At 43.8% G+C, this 22,749-nt stretch overlaps 1 protein-coding gene across 1 annotated transcript in view; it reads right to left on the minus strand.

Moving 5' to 3' along the window:
* Window positions 1-17,416, minus strand: part of C1H14orf39 (chromosome 1 C14orf39 homolog) — a 42,515-nt gene extending 25,099 nt beyond the window's left edge. Inside the window, exons 1-8 of the mRNA XM_084836320.1 lie at window positions 17,242-17,416; window positions 16,456-16,512; window positions 13,863-13,989; window positions 10,531-10,620; window positions 9,956-10,143; window positions 7,871-7,913; window positions 6,154-6,274; window positions 3,103-3,215 (exon numbers count right to left, since the gene is read on the minus strand). Coding sequence (XP_084692446.1) covers window positions 3,103-3,215; window positions 6,154-6,274; window positions 7,871-7,913; window positions 9,956-10,143; window positions 10,531-10,620; window positions 13,863-13,989; window positions 16,456-16,512; window positions 17,242-17,332 — 830 coding nt within the window. The 5' untranslated portion in view covers window positions 17,333-17,416. The remainder of the gene's footprint in view (window positions 1-3,102; window positions 3,216-6,153; window positions 6,275-7,870; window positions 7,914-9,955; window positions 10,144-10,530; window positions 10,621-13,862; window positions 13,990-16,455; window positions 16,513-17,241) is intronic.
* Between the last annotated feature and the right edge of the window lie 5,333 nt (window positions 17,417-22,749).

Consider the following 22,749-nt stretch of genomic DNA (forward strand, 5'->3'; position numbering starts at 1 on the left):
AACTAAGAGTGCATCCCAGAATTCCCTGCGAGAAAGAGAGTTTCCATGTCAGATGTGCAGCTGTTTCCTGGCAAACAAATCAACATGGAAGGGATTTCCTAAGAATTAGGAGTTTGGAAACTCTTGTACTGTATAATTGCTAAGATTATTGTATGTAAAAAATCTGCTGTATGCATGTTTTCCTACCGACTTTGCAACAACTACACCTAGTTCAGTATTAGGTTTCCATTAGCAGCTAGCCTATTTAAGATCACGAGTAGGGCGTGAAGATGAGATGACCTTCTAGATCACAAGTAGGGCGTGAAGATGAGATGACCTTCTAGATCACAAGTAGGGCATGAAGATGAGATGACCTTCTCCCCAGTACTTGGTATTCAAAAGTATACTCTCTGTGTATATAGAGCAGGGGCATTGAACCTCTTTCAACTTGAGGGGCAAATTCCATTTCAGAGAAGCTCTCAGGGGTCGTGTTCCAGTGGTGGGGAGGGCCAAAGGCAAAAGGAGCAGGTCCAAAATACCAACATATTTTAGCTTAAAGCTCTTACTACCAGTAACTAAGCCTTGGAAGAGGCATTTCAACCTTTTAGAATGGGGGAGGGGGGGGGACTGCACAAAAGCCGGGAAACCACCAAACAATCAGTTTGGTGCCTGGTGCCAACACTGTCATCTTTTCAGTGCCAGGTTAAAACTGCCCTCTTTTCTCAGGCATTTGGCAGCATACAATTAGTTTTAAATTAGGCCTTGGATCGTCTATGGCTGATAGTTTAACAAATTGTTTTTAGATATATGTTGCCTCTGTTATCTGTTTATATGGTTTTATGTAAATGCTTTTCTTTTTGTACCATGTATAATGTGTTTTAATGGTTTTTAATTTTTGTACCTAGAGAGCTTTGGCTATGGGGCAGTACAGAAATATAATAAATGAAATGAAATAACATAGTGTAAACCTGTCCCTGTTGCATTCAATGGGAGATTTGTCACAGACTTCAGTGAAGTCAGAATTTCATCTTTGGACTTCAGCAAAGTACCTTAGAATATATTGCTTTAGAAATAAACCTTTCTTCCTTTGTGAAGATGTGTAAAAGCAGTAAAATATGCATTGCTGTCGGAGTTGAAAAATATAGCTACAATGGCAGCTTAGAAGTGGAGTAACCTCTTCCCTCTGCTACCAAACACAGATACAGTCAGGGCCAGAAATACTGGAACAAGGATAACTGTTTTGGCAGCTGGCCTCTGTACACCACCACATGGAAGTTGAAAGGAAACACACCCAGATGGGAACGAAGTCAGGACTTTCAGCTGTAATTCAAGGGGTTTGACAAAAGTGGGGCACTACCCATTCAGGAAGGACAGCCAGTGGCATACACACACACCCATCGTTAGTGGTTCATAAGTAATGGAACGAATGGCTGACAAGCAGCTGCATGGCCAGGTGTGGCCTCTTTCCTGGGTGCCCCATGACCAATCAAGCAGATAAAAAGCCTGCAGGTGGTTCTGAGTGTTACATTTGCATTTGGTAGCTGTTCACTGGAACTCCCAACATGAGGTCCAAAGAGGTGTCCATGCGAGTGAAGGAGGCCATCATTAGGCTGAGGAAACAACATAAACCCATCAGAGAGACAGCAAAAACAGTGGGAGTGGCCAGTACAACAGTTTGGAACATCCTGAAAAAGAAGGAATTAACTGGCAAGCTCAGCAACAGCAAAAGGCCTGGAAGACCACGGAAGACAACTACAGTGGATGACCACAGAATGCTGCTCATGGTGAATAGGAACCCTTTCACAACATCTAGCCAGGTCAAGAATGCTCTTGCAGAGGTAGGCATGTCATTGTCAACTTCTACAGTCAAGAGACGGCTTTATGAATGTAAACACAGAGGCTTCACAACAAGGTGCAAACCACTGGTAACGTTCAAGAACTGAAAGGCCAGATTAGCCTTTGCCAGCAAACACCTAAAAAAGCCTGCCCGGTTCTGGAATAAGATTATTTGGACTGATGAAACCAAGATTAACTTGTACCAGAATGATGGGAAGAGAAAAGTATGGAGAAGGAAAGGAACCGCTCATGATCCAAAGCATACCACATCATCTGTCAAACATGGTGGAGGCAGTGTTATGGCATGGGCTTGTATGGCTGCCAATGGAAGCTGGTCACTGGTGTTTATTGATGACCTGACTTCTGATAAAAGCAGCAGGATGAATTCTGAAGTGTATAGGGCTATACTTTCTGCTCAGATTCAGCTGAATGCTGCCAAACTGATAGGATGCCACTTCATATTGCAGATGGATAATGACCCCAAACATACAGCAAAAGCTACCCAAGAGTTTCTCAAGGCAAAGAAGTGGGATGTTCTTCAATGGCCAAGTCAGTCACCTGATCTCTACCCAATAGAGCATGCTTTTCACTTACTGAAGACAAGACTAAAGGCAGAAAGACCCACAAACAAGCAGCAGCTGAAGGCAGCTGCAGTGAAGGCCTGGCAAAGCATCTCGAGGGAGGAAACGCAGCATTTGGTCATGTCCATGGGTCCCAGACTTCACTTCAGGCAGTCACTGACTGCAAAGGATTTTCATGCAGGTATTAAAGGCAGCCCTTAAGTTTGAAATGATGTTGGTTTGTTCCATTACTTATGAGCCACCAACAATGGGTGTGTGTGTATGGCACTGGCTGTACTTCCTGAATGGGTAGTGCCCCACTTTTGTCAAGCCCCTTGAATTACAGCTATAAGTCCTGACTTCGCTCCCATCTGGGTGTGTTTCCTTTCAACTTCCATGTGGTGGTGTACAGAGGCCAGCTGCCAAAACAGTTATCCTTGTTCCAATATTTCTGGCCCTGACTGTATAATGTGGTTTAATTGCCATTCTGTCTTTCCTGGGAACTCTAGTTTTGTGAGTGGGGGCAAAGGATCAATGCAAGAGCCTTTGTAGCACCCTTACCAAGCTACAGCTCCCTGGATTCTTTGGGGAAAGCCCTTGCTGTTAAATGGGTATAAAACTAACATACACTGGTCATGTAAGTATGCCCAAAATATCATATGGGATTCTAGCATCTGGTTCACAACACTTGTCGGCCATGTGTGATAGAATTTCTTTTAAATGCTACCTTTCATCAAATGTCTTCCTTGTTTCTATATTTTTTGCAATTCCCCCTTCTGTCACTTCATGATGGTTTTGATCTTCAGGATTATTCTGATCTTCTGTAACCTTTTCAAATTGCTAAAAGAAAAATAATATAAAGAAATACAATAACTGTTACTCAAATATGCATTTTTGGCTGTGCACTAGACTGTACCCTATAGGTTTCATTGAGAAATCTATGTACAAAGAGCTGCTTTGATGGTCCTTTTAAGCTTGGAAAGTTACTTCCAACCAGGGCAAGCAGCCTCATCTTTTCATGGCCTGCCTCCACCAACCAAGGTAGTCCCATGGTCTGTCTGTCTGTCAGTGCCTGCTTGTCCTTATGAATTTAAATGGCACATTTCCACCTTAACAGACCCACAAAGTGCCTTACACCAAGAATAAAAACTATTGAAATTAATCACAATGGTTTGGATCCAGAATTTCTATAAATGGGACGCTCTTAATGGTAGAAGGGTAGAAGAGATAATTTTCACTACTTCGTCCTTGCCCTTACAGCACCCTGAAAATTTGATCCAGAGGGTTGGGACCCCTTAGAGTAGAGGGATGCGGGGAGGCTGCAGTGGAAAGAGGGAATCAGCAAAAATTACTTTCTTCCCCTTCTTCCAGCAGGAGCCTCCACTGGACTGTAGTCCCTTCTGCAAATAGAAGGAGCCCATCCTTCAAGTAAGGGCAACTCAGGATCCAACCCATTATGTTTCTTAAAACTAAACAACATTAGAACTAATATCAGCTACACAAAATACATTTAATAAGTGTTGAGACCATTGAAAACCTGACCAAAAAGGGCAGGATCTCTTAGCCACCATCATCACCATGCAATAGGCCTTCAAATGGACTATAGGCCATGTTTGGTTGGATTTGTCAAGAGTTTTCTTTCCATTTTCATTTTAACCTTTGTCCTTGCTGCCTCATTACCTGTAGCTCCGCAGTAATCCAGAGATACCTGAGCTCTAGCAAGAGGGAAATAGGGTGTCTAGGAATTACTGTTTCAACTGCCTGAATGAGTTCTCTATTCCAAGAATCCAGCAAAGCTTAGACAGAGAAGCTAGCAGAATCTGTTGAATACTCTCCGTAGGACCATCTGGGAACCATCCACACCAATTAGCCTTTGGAAGTGGACTATGCTAACTGGTCCTCCACCCAGTTTGAGGAAACCAGATCATTAACCAAATCATTAAGCTTCCCTAGAAGTATTTTCAGTTCTTCAATAAAGCAAGTGATATAAGCCAGGGGCAGGTATAAGTATATTGGGATATACTAGAAGATCAGTAGGTGATTTGCAATAGATGAGCAACAGATGACCAGACTGTGCAGAAGCAGCCCCAGTTGTGCCAGCCACAGTGAGAAAAAGATGCAGAATCTGTAGGGGTTTCAAGAGTGAGGCAGGGGTGCTGCATAGTTGTTGTAGGAACACTGACATACTATAGGTGTGTGTGCGTGACTGAAATGAGGGATGTGTGATTGTGTTTTATGTAACTGCAATGTAGGTTTTGCAGAGCTTTATACATTACAATGCAGACTTTCTTTGAAATCTTTTGCTTTTTAGTGATATAAATACATGTGACTAGCCAGCAAAGCCTCCTTTAATGTCATAAGGATCATAAAGTGCTGCAAAACCAGTGTGCTTAGTCCTTCCAAGAATTAGTTTTGTACAGAAGTCAGAAAACTGAACTGTGAAACAGTTTACATCTTAGCTCAGCCATGAACTAAGAGTAGCCTTAGGCAAGCTACAGTGTCTGAGCCACTGCCCCAAATCTGCAATATGGGACAATAATAATGACCTACCTTAGAGGGTTATTGCAGGAATTTATTTGATCACTCAAACATTGCCATATAAATGCTATGTGTATAGTTCTGTCTTAGTTATGAAATACCGCCACTTGAAGCTTTCTCCTATATCTGAGATGTTAGTGTCAGTCCTATAATTGTATCAATTACATACTAAATAAACAGAGGAACAAGAATCTGTAATATTACTGTTTTCAAGAAAATGTACTTTAAAGTTTGCCTGGCAATAGCAGAAATAGAAAACACTTCATATTATGTTATCACCATTCAGTTACTCAGTCTATAGCTATTTCATTGGGTTTTCACTCCCTCCTGCCTTTTTTATGAGTCTGCTACTGTCACCTGGCAGATCTCAAAATCCTGTCAGATCTTTAAGGGAGCAATCCTATGGCCACTACACAGTGGCTAGATGGCCATACGATATGTTGTTCTCCGGGAACCGACCTTGGAGCCCGCACTCAGAGGGCGGTTCCCGGAGAACCGACCTCCCTCCACTTCCACGCTGCTTCAGAGGCAGCGCAGAACAGCCCCATCCTCCACACTTGCAAGGAGTGCAGAGTAGCCGGAAAGGGGCGTGGCTGGGGGGGTTCCGGGGCGGGGAGAGCATAACTGCTTGTACGACACATCCTATGTGTCATACAGCAGCCTCCTTCCCCACTCTGTCCTCCCGCAGCTAGAAAAAGAAGGGCAGGAGAAGCACAGAGGAAACAATCCCCTCCATGCTTCGCCTGCCCTGCTTTGGATAGGCGGTCACCTCCGAGTTTGGAGGTGGCCGCCTATCTAGATACGATTGCTCCCTAAGGTGAGCAAATTTAAGTCTTTTAAGTGGGATAAAGATGGGAGTCTGTTTCTTTTAAGTGGGTGGTGGGAGATGGAGGCACTGAGAAACTCTCTCTTTCCACACCCCCATCTCTAGGGTCTCTGTTGGGAGGTGGACTGGCGGACAGCAGAAGGGGGAGGGATTGCTGGATCTGAGTGAAATGAGAGGCCATGGACAGTATGCAGTCTGATGTGTGTGTCCTCAGTGCTTCATCAATTCATGGGGAAATCCCATTTTGTTTTCTTAATATAAAATAATTGTATATTCTAGCCAACAATAGCAAGAATACTACAGAATTCACCTTGATTTATGCTGCAAACAATGCAGTATTCCTTTATCCATATGACACAATGCCATTTTAGCACAGACTATAACGTAACATGGAATTTAATAACAGGCTTTTACCTGTTTGAAATAATTCATTTTCTTTTCTAGCTCTTCTGCTGTTTTGTCTAGTTCAAGTGATTGTTGCCTGAGGACCACTGCATGCATAAGAGTTTCTTTTGTGTTCTGTCTCAAAGAAGCACTTTCTTATATTAAGGAATCAATAAAACATGCACAACAGTCAAGTAAAAGGCTAAGCGGAATCACAGTTCAGTCTATAACTATGAAGTTATCGAGTCCAACCCCCAACTATGAAGTTGGGGGTTGGACTCGATGGCCTTGTAGGCCCCTTCCAACCCCACTATTCTATGATTCTATGAAGTACTCACTTGGATTTAAGCCACTGAAATCAATGAGTAAATTCACACAGTCATGCTGCTTAACTTGGGTGGTTTTATTCTCCACCCAGATTCAACTATGCTTGTGGTGAACATGTTTTCTGAATCATTTCCTATTAATCCAAGCAGAAATGTTCATGCCATGCTGGAACCCACATGTGAAAGATTAACAGTGACATGCTAAACTGTACTTAGTGCTTGAGGACTCATCATAAGCTTGTTCAGTCTGGATGTGGAGATAGGAAAGGACCATACAACAAGCATGCTGTTTCTACAAAATCAGCACCCAGGCAACTCAAGTCTTAGTATTTCAACTTAACTGAGCTGAGGATTTGGCTTTCAGTGTGGTCCAGTGACTACAGCATTGGATATGGATATGGTCCAAATCTTTGGATTTATTACACAGCTTTTGGCAAGATAAGCCTCAGCTCTGCTTCTGTAAAGCTAAAACACTGTTAATGATGACACTGTAAGAATTAAGTGCTTTTTGAATAACAAATAGCATTAACAAGGCCTTTGTGTACTACATCGTGTATAATCTACATTATACTTATTCCTCTACCCTAAGTGGAATATTCCACCCTATTTCACCCTGTCTCAAGGATTCTGGGTGAACTATGATATAAAACAAATCTGTAATAAACCGTACTTTTAGTGTTACTATAAAACAAATGTTTACTTGTAATTAGGGTGGCTATTTGTGAATTGTCAAAAATGACAACATGCATCACCAAAAAAGAGGACAAAAGAGGACACTGATTTGCATAAAATTTGCATGTGCTAATTTATATGTAAATATGCACATTTAGAAGTAATTCTTATAATTTAAATAGAAATACAGTACATATCAGCATACTGTGGAATACTGTGACCAGTTGAACTTCTGTGCCTTGGTCAGTCTGCTGACTTGGTGCTGTTGATGAGCAACTTCAAGGCCCTTCCTTCTGATGGTTCCTTCTTTTTAAACTGGACTTGGACTGGGCAGCCCTTCAAATAGAGGATGCCTTCAAAAGAGAGGACAGTCCTCTTGCAGCCCTTCAATAGAGGACTGTCCTCTGTAAAAGAAGACAGCTGGCCACCCTACGTAATATACTCTTTTACTGAGCTAAATAGAGCAGTTCTATGCCAACGTTAAACTAATATTTCTTACTCACTCATGACTTGTGTTGATTATAATAGCTACATGCCCCAAAATATATTTGTTTTGTCCTCTGCCTTGTCCATTGTCTATCTCAATTATAGTTCAATATGCTTCTTCAAAAGCTGAAAGACAATGTAAGTAGCTATCTGTTTGCTTCAGCTGAAGTAACATCTAACATTAGAGCCACGAAATACAACAAAAACCTTTGCTCTCACAGTTCCTCCTAAAGATGCAACTGGTAGGTTGAATATATGGATACATCTGTGATGCCCAGGATGAAAGTGACTGAAATGGACCAGGTTCTGGGGGGGAAAGTGTTAAATGAATTAGTCTCACTTTTGGATTTGGGTTAAAAACTGATCCCAAAGAGATTAAAACAAAAACAAAAACATCACCCCCCCCCCCACGCTACACGACATATTCTCCAATAACGAGCAGGTCAATTGTTCTGCATTTTAGCCAACCCCCTCCCATTATTATTTTTAATTTGAGGAGTTTACTTAAATACAGTGGGGTCAGTTAGATTCCAATTAAATGAATGGAAGGTAAAATGGAACACTTTACATCCAAATTATTGAGGAATAACAACAACAACAATAACAACAAATGGTGCTAATGCTATACAGAAAAAAATTATTCCAACACCTGGAAAACTCAGTAGTTACTTTATGTTGATACAGACGTTAACATAAAGAGGTATTAACCATTCAGTATTTTGTTTTTGTTGTTCATACCACCAAGAGGCTTTTAGTTGAAGGAAATGGTATCAGGGGTTGGTAAGACCGCATAGGAAATAGTATTTTAAGTAATTATAGACCCCAATACCTGTAAAATCAACAATACATTTGATTATTTTACATTATATTGGAGTCATTGTCAAATACTTTTTTTAGAATTGTGGCTTTGTGGTCTATTTAAACCCAATGTCACATTAGTAAAGTGCTTTTTATATGCATAGGAAGATTAAAATAATATTTGTTATATGGCTGGGGCATGCTGGGAGTTCTAGGACTTTTTTCTGTCTAAACATGCATAGGGCTGCGCCCTAAGGAACTATTATTTGAATAAGAGCACTATTTGGGCATGGCTATTCAGGCCATATGAGTCCTTTAAGAAACTCACAGTAGCTCTAAAGAAGAGATTAGATACTAACACACCAATATTTCAGTGATCAGAAGATGGTAGACCAATACTGATACTGCAGCTCTGTTACTGCTTCCTGGCCAGTAATTCTTGCCCAGCTGCAATACAGTATTTTCTTTCTTTGGTTGCACTGGCTTTCTGGTGGCCTCCCAACTTTTAGAGGGCATGCATCAACAAAAAGCCTTCACTATCCCCATCAATGATGACTAGAGGTGAGGTGGAGGAAAGACAAGGGCCTTAAAGCAACTCCATTGCCCCCTGCAGACGTCTTGTCAGTTGCAATGCTGCTATCAGATGGGCTAAATTACCAAGGATACCTGCACATTCCCTCCTCACCAAATTAGTCACTATTTGTATGATAAACTTTAATCAAATGCCTTAGTATTTGTGTGTTCAATTCAATTTCTACTATTTTTACTTGGTACTTGAGCTGTGATATAATTTTACAATGCCATACAACACATTTCCAGATAAAATCAAAGAACAGAATACATGCTAAAATCCCATATTCTAAAAAAATTCTATCTTGCATTTACACTAATTACTAAACTGGCCTCTCATCTTCCAGGACCCAGGAGCAGATTGCCTTGTGACTTGGTGGCTTTTTATCTTTCCCTATAAACATTCAGCACAGCTTATTTGCTTGAACGTTGTTCATGCATTTTCTTTTATTTATTCTGTGTCCTAATGACACCTCACTTCTGGCTGCATGAGACACACTACCATAAGGATGAAACAGGATAATCTCTTATGGTGTGTCTGCCCCAGAGCTCATTGTCACATTCAGTTTCAATTTGCCCCTTGTTCTGGTATTATCTTGATATATGTGACCTATACATGTGTGCTCTTTTGGCTCCCACACCCTCAAGAATATTGAATTTGTATAATTGCAGTTGTGGGGGGCATTGTTTTGGGGAGGACACTGCATATTATTTTAGGGGATTTGAAAAAAGAAGAATGTGAATTACTAATCAGGGGTAAATGTGATAGATCAGAGGGTGAGATGTACACTATAGCAGTACCTTTCACTGTTATTAGATGGATTGTAGGAAAAACTGGCAATCCAGGCATACCCATAAACTAATGACATCTTGACTCAGTGCAATCAGTTGAATGAGCCTTTAGATATCTAGAAGTTTTCTAATTCTATGAATTGTATTCAAATTAAGCTAACTGACATTACTGCAAACCATGCTTTCACCTTGAAGATCCATCACTTCAGCTTCTTTCTGTTTAAATAATTCAGATTGTTTCAGAATTCGGTTTTGGATTTCTTCAAATTCCTTTTTTTCCCGGTAATATTCCTGAGCAATTACAGTTTTTGAATACTTTGCTTGATGCTGGCTGAAAGTCTCTTGATATTGATTCATATAATCCTGATACATTTTCCTTTTAAAACAAGGAAATTACCTTTAGATACTATTTAATTTGTCTTTTCAAAGCACAATCCCTTCTTAAGACATAGACTCTGTTCAACCTGGGGGAAATTTAGAAGAATATTGACACAACGTGCTGTATTTCATTAACTGGGAATATTTGAGGCCACTTGTATTTTTTCTATTACTTTTCACTGATACGATGTGGCTTGTTATGGTTAGCAGATGCCACTGAAATGTTGTTGCATCCCAACTATAATTCTCAATGAAAGTATATATTTATATCTTCTCAAAACATAGTTTTCATATTTTTATAAGTAATGGATGGAATAATTATGATTAGCAATATTTTGTGAAGTTACTATTAATAGAAATATAATTATCAAATGTACTTCCATACTTGTCTTTTTCTGTAGTTTCCTGGTGTTTCTGAAGTTCTTTCTGCAAATATTCTTCATGTTTATTAAGAATCACATATGTTGGTTTCCAGCTAAGGTAACAATTTTAACACTGTAAATATCTATTTGTTAAAACAGTACATTTTAAATATGATCAGAAGTAACAAAACCAACAAAATAAGGATAATTACCATAAATTATAAATAAATAAATAACTTGATACCTTTTCTTGTAGCAGTAAATTATTGTTTGGATGCAAAAACAAAACCCCAGCATTATAAAAAAGGTAAAGGTGTCCCCAACCAGTCGTGTCCGACTCTAGGGTGCGGTGCTCATCCCCGTTTCTAAGCCGAAGAGCCAGCGCTGTCCGAAGACGCTTCCGTGGTCATGTGGCCGGCATGAGTGAACACCGAGGTGCACGGAACACTGTTACCTTTCCCGCTGAGGCAGTACCTATTTATCTACTTGCAATTTCTTGCTTTCAAACTGCTAGGTTTGAAAGTTACTGGTTCCTAACTAACCAACACTAACTTACTGGTGTTGGGGGACTTCAACGTACATTCGGAGGCCATCCTCACAGGAGCACCTCAGGACTTCATGGAGACCATGGCCTCCTGGGAGCTGCACCATATTCTAACTGGGCCCACCCATGTAGCCGGTCATGCACTAGACCTTGTGTTTGTTTCTGGAGAAGTGGGGAGTGATCTGGAAGTCGGGGGTATATCCACCACCCCCTTGTCATTGTCAGATCACTATCTGGTGATGTTGGACTTCTCGGTTCCACAACCCCTCCGCAGGGGTGGAGGACCCATTAAAATGGTCCGCCCCAGGCGTCTTATGGATCCAAATGGATTCCTGAACGCGCTTGGGGATTCTCTGGGGCATGCCAACGGCCACTCGGTCGAGACCCTAGTGGGTGGCTGGAATGCCGCAATCACTGGGGCATTAGATCAGGTGGCTCCGAAACGCCCTCTCCCCCTGTACAGGGCTCGGACTGCACCATGGTTCAATCCGCGGTTATGAGCTCTGAAACAGGAGGTGAGATGGCTAGAGCGCCGGTGGCGGAAGTCTCGCTCCAAAGACGATCAGACACGGGCTAGAGTTGTATCTTCAGCCTATCACGTGGCGGTGAAGGCAACAAAAAAGGAATATTATGCTGCCTCCATCGCGTCTGCAGAGTGCTGTCCCAGGAGGCTGTTCCAAGTGGTCCGAAGCCTGGTCGGTCCTGTGGCTCCGGAACCACTGGAGCATTCTAAGGCCTCCTGTGAAGCCTTGGCAAGGCACTTTGCAGATAAAATTGATCAGATTAGGTGTGTTACTTTGCACGCTGTGGATACAGTTAGTGAGCGAGAGGCGGCCTGTGGCAAACCGGTTTTGTGGGATCGGTTCCAGCTTCTTCCTCCTGATGAAGTGGACAAGGTGCTTTCATCGGTACGGCCGACCACCTGCTTACTTGATCCTTGCCCATCTTGGCTCATTATGAGCTGCAGAAAGAGACTGGGTGAGGGGATCAAGGCGGTGGTGAACGCCTCCCTTGAGGAGGGAGTGATGCCATCAGCCCTCAAGGAGGCAGTGATAAGACCGCTCTTAAAGATGCCCTCCTTGGATCCTCAAGCTTTGAACAACTTTCTCCCAGTCTCAAATCTGCCATTTTTGGGCAAGGTGATTGAGCGGGTGGTGGCGGTGCAGTTGAAGGCACACTTGGAAGAAACTGATTATCTAGACCCATTTCAGTCGGGCTTCAGGCCTGGGCATGGGACAGAAACGGCCTTGGTCACCTTGGTAGATGATATGAGGAGGGCTCTGGATAGGGGTGAATGCTCCTTCCTTGTTCTCCTCGACCACTCAGCGGCTTTTGATACCATTGACCACGGTATCCTCCTGGACCGCCTGGAGGGGTTGGGCATTGGGGACACCGTATTGCGGTGGTTCCGGTCCTTCCTCTCCGGCAGGTACCAGAGGGTAGCACTGGGAGAGGAGGTTTCGGACCCGTGGCCACTTACTTGTGGGGTGCCACAGGGTTCCATCCTCTCCCCGATGCTATTTAACATCTATGTGAAGCCGCTGGGGGCTATCATCAGGAGGTTTGGGGTGCAGTGTCATCAATATGCGGATGACACGCAGCTCTACCTCTCGTTTAAATCTTCACCAAGGTTGGCTGTAGAATCCCTGTCCAAATGTCTGGAGACGGTGAGTGGCTGGATGGGGAGGAATAGGCTGAAGCTGAACCCTGACAAGACCGAGGTACTTTTGGTGGGAGACGAGAGGAGGCTGGGGGATGTTGACCTGGTGTTGAATGGGGTATGGCTACCCTTGAAAGACCAGGTCTGCAGCATGGGGGTCATTTTGGACTCCCAGCTGTCCATGGAGGCTCAGGTGTCAGCTGTGAGCCGGACAGCGCTGTATCAACTCCATCTGATATGGCGGCTGCGCCCCTTCCTTCCCGACCATCTGCTCCCATCGGTAGTACATGCCCTGGTCTCCTCTCGTTTAGACTACTGTAATGCGCTCTACGTGGGGTTACCCTTGAAGACGGTTCGGAAACTGCAGCTGGTACAGAACGCAGCGGCTCGCCTGATTAAAGGCAGCCGCCGGCGAGATCACATCACTCCAGTGCTGAAGGAGTTGCACTGGTTACCAGTTGTTTTCCGGGCCAAATTCAAGGTGTTGGTTTTGACCTTTAAAACCCTATATGTTTCCGGCCCAGCCTATCTTAAGGAGCGCCTCCAGCAGCACCAGTCAGGCCGCTTAACAAGATCAGCCTTGGATGGCCTTCTCTCTGTCCCATCAGCCAGAACAGCTAGACTGGTGGGGACGAGGGAGAGAGCCTTTTCTGTGGTGGCCCCCACTCTGTGGAACTCCCTCCCTAGGGAACTCTGTCATGCCCCCTCTTTAATGAGCTTCCGTCATGCATTAAAAACGTTGTTGTTCAGGCAGGCATTTGGGGTGGGTTAGGGTATTTTAGAAAATGTTTTTATTGTAGAATTTTATTGTTTTAAACTGTTTTTATTGTATGTTGTACATCGACCAGAGTGGCTGGGTGACCAGCCAGATGGGCCATTAATAAATTTAATAATAAATAAATAAAATAAATAGGTTGGCAGAAGCTGGGACTGAAGACGGGAGCTCACTCCGTCACTCAGCACTCGGGTCTCAAACTGCTGTCCTGCCGACCTTCCAGTCTGCAGTTTAGCGTCTTAACCACTAAGCCACCGTGGCCCACATAGACACATAGACACAGTTTCTATGATATAATTTCTGTAAACCGCCCAGAGAGCTTTGGCTATGGGGCGGTATAGAAATGTAATAATAATAATAATAATAATATACTTACGCATTACAATTCTCCTTACTGCTATTGGTTTGCTTGCGCAGGCTAATAATCACTTCATCATTTTTGTTAATATCTTCTTGTAGCTGACAGATTTCACCCTTTTTCCCCACAATATTTGCAGTATATACTGAAAATAATTTTTTATTTCATATATTAAAGAATTTAAAATGGGAATAGCCCTCTATAACACATTATTATAGAATTGGATCTATGAAGTCCATGGATCAAACTAGAGTGCTGATCCAGCACCTTCTTATGTATACCAGAGTTCTACTGTGCACACGAAGCTCCCCTGCTTCTAGGGTTCTCCATTCTTTTCAGTAAGGCAACAGGACATTTATTATTTAGAAATACATTTCTACACAGCCTTTCAGCCCTAAAAAGCCCCCCTCCCCCGGCAGTTTACCTAAACATCATACCAAAAAAACAAACTCAATTTAAACAATACCAGAATTAGAAGAGATTATTAAAACCAACAAGAGCGTATTCCTTTGGTTAGACATTCCTTTGGTCAGAGAGAGTAGGACCACTGTTTGTGAAATGCAATTACCAGACAGTTTCAAGTGTGCAACTTCTAGACAGTGAGGTCAATACAAGTTTTCTTTATGAACCGCTGCAGATAATAGGAAAGCTTCCTGCAGGCAGCTGCACTGGACATGCCCACGTATCTGTTTAGGTTTGGGAGAGCATGCTTTTTCGTCTCTTCTTTTTCATAGTTACCAAAAGTGCTTCCAGATGAGGCTTTTATGGAGCCATTGCCCTGCTTCATTCCCAGAATATCATTGTTGTCTTCTACTTGTAGCCCTCCCATGTTTTTTCACTGTTTCTTCTGTCTGTTTCCTTACTGCAGAAAATCCATTAAGGAAAAAAGGAAGGAATTGCTGCACAACGCCTTCTTGATTGTTAGCACTAGGAAGCACCCCAAGAGAGGAGAAGGAGGAGCAGGCTAGCAGGCTACCTGGCTTCCTAACTGCAGGCTGGCTAGCATTTTATCTTTCTCCCTACCAGAAAAGGAGGCACACAAATGTTTGCCAATATGTGAAAAGATACAACTGGTTTTCCTCACCACCCTCAGGGCTTTTCTACATGAACCATTTATTTTGCACTTGTCATTCCCTACTCACAGTTGTTTATGGGTTTTTTAGATGACATTGGGACCCTCCAGCTTTGCTTCTAACAAGCACTTTCGGTGAGATTTTTAGAGCAGGGAAAATGTGGTATTTAATTGTGAAAGTGAAAGAAAGTGTGTTTTCCTCTTTCGTATTTGCACTATTCTGCTATACCACAGTGCCACCTAGACATTATGGAGAAGAAAAGCAGGAAAGGAAATTCTCCCTGTGTAGTGCTTGCATCTCAATTCTGCAACAAAACCGAAAGTAGATGCAGCGGATTAACAGCCGATTAACAGCCTCATGTAGAAATGCTCTCAGGTATTGAAGGCTCTTCACACATTACATTCTTTAGGTGAATGCAGCCCAAAATACGCATAATATCAGCAGCATGTAACTTTGCCCCCTATTTTAAAATAATAAAAAGCAGCTGCAGGATAACTGCATAGTTAAAATATGGAATTCATTACCACAAGATGTAGTGACGGCCACCAACTTGGATGGTTTTAAAAGGGAACTATACAAGTTCATGAAAGATAAGGCCATCAGTGGCTACTAGGCATGGTGGATATATAACCCCTAGAATCAGAGACAGTATGCCTTTGTATATCACTTGCTGGGGAACAGAACCTGGAGGGTGCTATTGCACTCATGTCCTGCCTGTGGGTTTCCTACAGGCAGCTAGTTGGCCACTATGTGAACAGAATGTTGGACTGGATAGGACTTTGGTCTGATTCAGCATGGCTCTTCTTATGTTCTTAGGAGTCTACAATCTTCAGCAAAGATTCAGCAGGGGAAGCGGGCAGTTTAACCCTTTACTCTTGGACCATTTTTTTCATTCGGAATCTCCTCTCCCCAAAACTAATTTTCTTCCTTAGGAGAAAAAGATATGGGGACCTGTACCTTTTCCCCTGTGGAAGATAAAGCACGTTGGGGGACAATTTTGAAGAAAAACAGTCCAAGGTGAAATGATTAAGCAGCACCTTTCCCCTCCTCATCCTCCACCCAAGACTTCTCCCATGGCTGCTTTAGATGCTGCTACTACATAACAACAACAACAACAACATAGGAGAAAGGCTACATGTGACTTTCTGCAAAATGTAATCTGGCTTTTAATGTGACACACAGGCATTGGAAATGTGTACTGTATGGCTGGCTACATTCATCAAAGAGTTGGGACTGACTGAGGCTTTCTGACAAGTAGCAGCAATCTGGCTTTGTGCTCTGTAAGGTGTGAAATGGTCCAGAGAGGAGGGGAGCAAGGAAATCAGTGGTGGAAGGGGATCAGTACAACTAAGGTGATGCAGGCTTAAGATCATGTGGTCACAGGAAGGATGTACAATGGAGCAAAGGGATGAAGTAGTGTGGAAAACTGAGCCAAGTCAGAATGGGTTACACCCAGGAGATCCAGGCTGCAAAATGGCAACGATGTGCTCTTAACTATAGTACTGTGTCCTTAATGTATATTAATAAAGGTTACTCACACTGTATCTGTTGTTTCTCATGCTCCTTAGCATAAGATGCTTGCTCCAGCTGAAAAACTGAAGCAGAAATATATATACTTTTGTTTTAGTATTATTGAAAAGTCAGATATTAAATGTGAAAACAAACTGGCATTTCAGAACAGTCACTTCAGTACTGATTTAATTCCACATTTAGCTGTATTCAAGCAGTTCATTTATGGCTCGTCTACATTAGACAATGTAAACCACCCCACACACACACTGCTCTGCTCCACCTCCATAACTCCACATCCCCAAGCTGTTTTTCATACTGCCGGTTTCCAGATGCATATTTACCTTGTAAACATTCATTTAAAGAAGTTTAAGGAAAAAAACCCACAGCTGGCAGGGGGAGCTACAGGGGGGAAATGGCATGTGAGGGAAGAGTTAAACAACCCCTGCCACTCTTTGCTATATATTCCACCTTCTCAAAAGTGCTTAGAATACAAATAATTTGCTATTACAGTTTTGGTACATGTATTTGCATGTGACCTGTAGTTTGGCCTTGAGTGTATAACCGCTTTGATCCAGTAAAACAGGTCCACGTGCAAGAGGACTTCTCTGGTTCTTGGCCATAATAGGGGGAAGTGTTAGTGCATCCATACAACTGGCGATAGCATTTCCATGTAATATGCAATTCCTCCCTCACACAGGAATATATGAGGGACATACAATGAATTCAGATAATCAGAAACGTTCGATAACGGAGTATTGGGGAAGGGGGTCTACTTTACTGCATGTTTTCAGTGTTGAACCATTGCAACATACCAAGCTGTAGCAGTAGCTTGTCCAGATTGTTAAAGATAATATCATTCATTTTGTAACCTAAAGAAATTTTTAAAAAAGAGAAAAAAAGCATAAACTCACAATGTGATATACTTAATAACCCAGTGACACAAAATGAAATCTAAAATTAAGTGTAACCCCCCCCCCCCCCACACACACACACACACACACTTCCCATTAAAAAGCCATTGCACAAGCACAGTGCTAGTACAGGGGTAGGTGGTACATAGTCTGTAAGTGAAACTTTCATGCAAAGGGGGAGAACCTGCGGCTACATTAGCAGAATGTTGTGTTACTCAGATGTTTCCACTGATAATGATAGCTGGATACTTTTCACGGCTGTTTACAATTAATAAGTGCTAATGTGTCTGAACAAGTGCGAAGGTTTGAGGCCTACAGAGGCAAAGGGAAAAAGGGTCAGGTTTAGAGGCCTGTCTTGTTGTTGCTGGGAGGAGGTATCCCTGAGTAGTTTCATTTCCCGGTTAAGTTCCATTTCTTCAAGTTTGAAACAGTACTTGCAGTTTTGAGGGAGGAGGGTATATAAAGAGAGTGAGAGAGCTGTAAGGGCAGACCAGAGTCTGAAGAGGGAGCAGGGAGAAGCAGCCAGAAGTCTAAGTACAGCTAGGGTAAAGGAACTTGTGTTTTGCAACTCTCTTAAGGCCTTTTGTATCACTCAACTCTATTGTAATGTGCTTGCTTTAATTTACCAATAAACTGCTGTTGTTAAATCCTGTGTCTAGAGTGTCAATCACCCCTTGCCTACAGCCTAAACCCCACATTATTGAGAAGGGAAAGTTTAAAATAAGGAAGTTGGGACTCTTATGGAGGCAAGAGCTCCTTAAGGAGCTACTCAAGGGGTCCAGGTCATAAGAAAGTCCGCTCTGCTGCTCTGCTGACCTGCTGCTCTGCTGACCTGCCACTCTGCCACCTTGTTCAGAACGCTGCAGGCCAAAAATGGTGAGGACCCAAAATGGCACAGATATGGGAATGTGACACGCCCCACAGCCCATCATCACCACCTTCGCCATCATGACCACAACCCCAAAACAACTGCCCACAGCCGCCAATGCACAGCGATTCATTCACATGCTAGGGGAAAACTACACAGGGAGGCGATGGCGTTCCATTTGTGCATATTTGGGAAAATACCACATTTTTTCTGTTTGAGGAAAACACAGGATAGGTGGGTGGAAATTGTGGGATAATGAGTAGACGATTACGATGTCATGTAATGGACCTGCACAATTCAGTGAGTGGTCAAATCATGAATGTGCAATAAACTGAAGATGTAAAGGCGCCCTGAGGCTTTCTTCACACAGAGCTTTGGGGCCTTTTTTCACTTTCCCGTGCCTGCACCACTTTGGGTCCTTGCTATTTTCAGCCTGCAGTGTTCTGAACAAGGCAGCAGGTCAGTAGAGCGGCAGGTCGGCAGAGCAGCATGCTGACCTCCCGATCTGCTGGGACGCCCCCCTGCTGTGCATTCCCAATGAGTAAACAGCTGAGAAAACTGCAGAGATTAGCAAAAACACTGAATGGGGAGGCGGGGCCCCCAGGGAGATGGGGGGGGACTGTCTGCATGTCAGTCCCTATCCACCAGTAATGTGCAAGGGGAGGGAAAGGGGCAGGAACCAGGGAGGAGCTCTCGCTGCACCCCGAGCACATGTAATGCTTTTTTGCAGAAAGGTGGCGATGCCCCCGAGCAGCATCACCATCCCCCTGAGAAGGAAAGAAATGAAAAATAACATGATGGGGACAGCCATCTAAAGGGAACAACCCAGTCCTGCAGTGATACTGGATGAGGAAAGAACCCGCGTTGATGTGGAATTCTCTGCCTGTATGATGGAGCCCTTTATCCTGCGATTGAGATTGCTCCTTCACAGAAGTCTGCAGGCCCTTTACATGATGCCGTTAACCTCCAAGGCATCTCCTGTACTAAATGCCCTTTGTTCCATTTTTAAATAAATCGCAGATAATGAGCTATCAAATTACCCCTTTGCGTTCTGCTTGAGTTCCCTCCATGAAAAGAGGAAAAGCAGCAAGAAGAGGAGCAAGATCAATGAAAGATAATGGAAGACTGTGGGCTCCATCACATGGGCAGAGAAGTCCACATCAATGCCGGTTCTTTCCCCATCCTGTATCATTGCAGGACTGGGTGGTTCTCTTTAGAGGGCTGTCCCCCGTCAGGTTATTTTTTGTTTCTTTCCTTCTCACAGGGGTGGTGATGCTACTCAGGGTGTAGCAGTAATTCCTCCCTGGTTCTTGCCCCTTTCCCTCCCCTTACATGTTACTGGTGGATGGGGACTGACACACTGTAAGTCTGCAACCCTCAGCACACTTACTTGGGAGTAAGCCCCATTGAACTTAATGGGGTGCTCTGAATCAACAGAGGATGTTGATTCTGAACTTGGTGGGGTGGGGGATCAAATCTGTCTCCCTTTGTTGCAGGGAGGCTTTTTACCTTCTTCTCCCTCCAATTGAGAAATGTGCTCAAGCATTTACATGGCAGACACATGGTTTGAGAGCATTTCTTTGGCACCATCTGGTGCTGCTGTTGCCGAGTGGGTGGCGTGCTGCGCTGCGGCCAGGATTTGGGAAGTTTGGCAGGGGGATTGCCTTGAAGCAAAGGGGAAAATCACCGGTGGGGGGGGAGGGTCGGGCACAGATCTTTCCTTCCTCAGCAAGACTTGAGCAGAGGCAGGAGTCGCCCTCAAACCGTGCACCCTCCCCTCCTTGCAAGGAAGGGAGAGAGCACAAGCCCTCGCGCCTGTCAGAACAGTTGCACAGTTCTCCTTCTGTGCAACCTCACTCAGGATCTCCGGAGTGCGACACGCCCCGCAGCCCATTCTCAATGCCTTTGTCATCCTGACTGCACCCCCAACAACCTGTTCCATGGGCTGGAAAAAATACCACATTTTTTGCGTTTGGGGAAAAGACAGGATAGGCTGGGGGAAATGATGGGAGACACCCTGCAAACTTCTGTGACAGAGACATCTCAATAGCAGGATAAAAGCTCCTTGTGAAGAAGCCCTCAGATAAGGGGGAAAGGAGGGGGCAGGGTGTGAAAAAGGGAGTGTGAAAAAAGGGAGTGAAAGTGTGTGCAAAAGGGAGTCATGATCCCGCATTTAAAGCAGAAGCAGAAAGCCCCGTTTTAAATGCAGGATTTTAGGCCAGTGTAGCGATTAATCTCAACCTGGGCTCAGTCCCAGAAGCTACCCTTTTTTTTTAATGCCAGGACCTGGCTTGAAATATGAGAAGAGAGTATCCCTGCACATCTGCAAAGTGCATTTTCCTCACTACTGAGTACCTAAGGGGGGAAAGTGGGGGTGGAGGGATTATTTTGCTGCTGATGGGAGTGTGCTCTTGAAGCTCCACTCCTCTTTAACCTTGCCCATTTATCCCCACCAACAAAGCCTAAGCTCAAACTACGAGGAAAATGGCATTCATCACTTCACAGGCTGCAGCCCAAGGATGTTTTCCGATTGGAATCCTGGAATATTTGTAGAAAAATGCCTCTGTCATATGTAGAGTACATTTCCCTCAATATCCTCCCCACAACCTTAAAGGAAAATAGCAGTGGCAGCAACAGACAGACTATGGCCATACTATGTTACTGTTCTAAACTTTATACTAGTATTCAGAGCCAAACCACAACAGAACTGTGATTGATCTTCTGATCATTTTGGTTTTTAAATCAAAGCAGCGGCAGCAGCAGCGGCGGCGGCGGCAGGATTTGATCACACTACTGGCAATGGAAAGGAGCTCCCCATATCCCACCCCCAGATGGAAAAGCAGTTTAAGGTGCAATCCTATGCATGACAGAAAAAAAATCCTACAGCTCCCAGCATTCCCCAGCCAGCCATCCCTCTAAGGATTGTGCCCTTAGAGTGATGAAACAGTCTGTGTAGCAAATGGGTTAAGCTCCCCCTTTCCTAGCACCACTTTTGCAATCAAATAGGCCCCCAGCTGAATGTACATACAATTTTAAAAAACCCACCAACTGTCAGGAGACCAATCATGAGTATTCCATGTAATGTGCAGTTTGCCCCTTGGTACTACACAGTCCCCCCTTATTTTTGCCAATGGAGTAATCACAGTCCACCACTATAAAATTGAGGACTTAGCCTGTAAAAGAGCAAAAGAGTCCTACTGGATCAAACCAGGGCTCCATCCCAGAGTGACCAAATGCCTCTGGGAAGAGCCACAAGCAGGACATGAGGGCAATGGCACTCTCCTGTTGTTCCCCAGCAACTGGTATTTAATGGCAAACTGCCTGTGTGTGTGTGTGAACATGAAGCTATCGACAGACCTCCAGGAAACAGAGCCATCTCAACCAGTCACATCTTGCGGCATTGAATTCCTTAAAATGTGTGTTGTGTGCGGTACTTTCTTTTGTCTGTCCTGAATCTACTGCCCATCAACTTCATCAGGTGACCCCAGTAGTCTAGTATTACCAGAGGGAGAAGATAAAAGGCACACACAACTATCTACCCACTTTTTCTACACCACCCCTGTGGAGAATTTATAAATTATAACCCACTGTCTGATAGATAGAATCTACTGTCTCTCAACTACCCACTTAGCCATCTGTTTTCTCATCTAAAAACTTCCAAGTGCAGTAGCCTGTCCTCACAAGGAAAGAGGATTTCAGCATCTTGCTGCTAGGGTTGCCACCTTTTCAAGTGGCACTGCTGTAGCTGCTCCTTTAACAAGCAGCTTGATTTGCAGGGCTTAGCAGGTTTAGCTTCATGCCATGAAAAGAACAGCGAAAGCTTCACTTACCAACCCTTAGCATTGTGCCTCGCTGGGGAATGTTGGGAGTTGTAGGGCTTTTTTCCTGTCTAAACATGCATAGGATTGCACCCTAAATCACTGGACCTCTTATTTTAGTCACTGGTATATGGCAGTGTTGATACTCATTCCCCCTTCTCCCAAACTCTTAGGGGGATTTTAATGGCACAAATAAGTATATAAAAGACTGACAGAGGGAACAGAGTTACGTCCACACCAGACTGTTTAGGACATCTCCATTTTAAAAATAATGAAAATGGCGGTGGCGTAGCGCCTCTTCTCTGCTGCCGCCTTCTACAAACAGACGCAGAAAAAAGAGCGGGAAAGATCGACGGGAGGTGGTTTTGCGAACTCTGAGGCGGCGCTCGCTTGCCTCAGTACTGAAATCCCAGCCCCGTTCAAGCTTCCCTTCCCCACTTTTCTTTGTCTGCCTCAGTCGCTCAGCGGCCTTTTTCCCGCCTTTTTCCTAACGGCTTTGAGGGAAGGAGGGAAGCGACGTTAATTGCCTTTAAGGGGGGCGGTTGGGGCGGGGCAGCTGTGTGAAATATAACCGTGCAGTGCAGTCCTATTAATGTTTCCGCAGAACTTGAAGTAAAGCTACTTCGCATTAAGCGAGGAATAAATCCCATTGAACTCACTGAGACTTCGGAGCAAACTTGTTTAGCTTGCGCTGTTATTGTACAGCCAGCCAGGCATAAAGCA

This window comes from Heloderma suspectum, chromosome 1 (genome assembly GCF_057233095.1).
Source record: "Heloderma suspectum isolate Gila_16-S chromosome 1, 16-S_ref, whole genome shotgun sequence".
NCBI lineage: Eukaryota > Metazoa > Chordata > Lepidosauria > Squamata > Helodermatidae > Heloderma > Heloderma suspectum.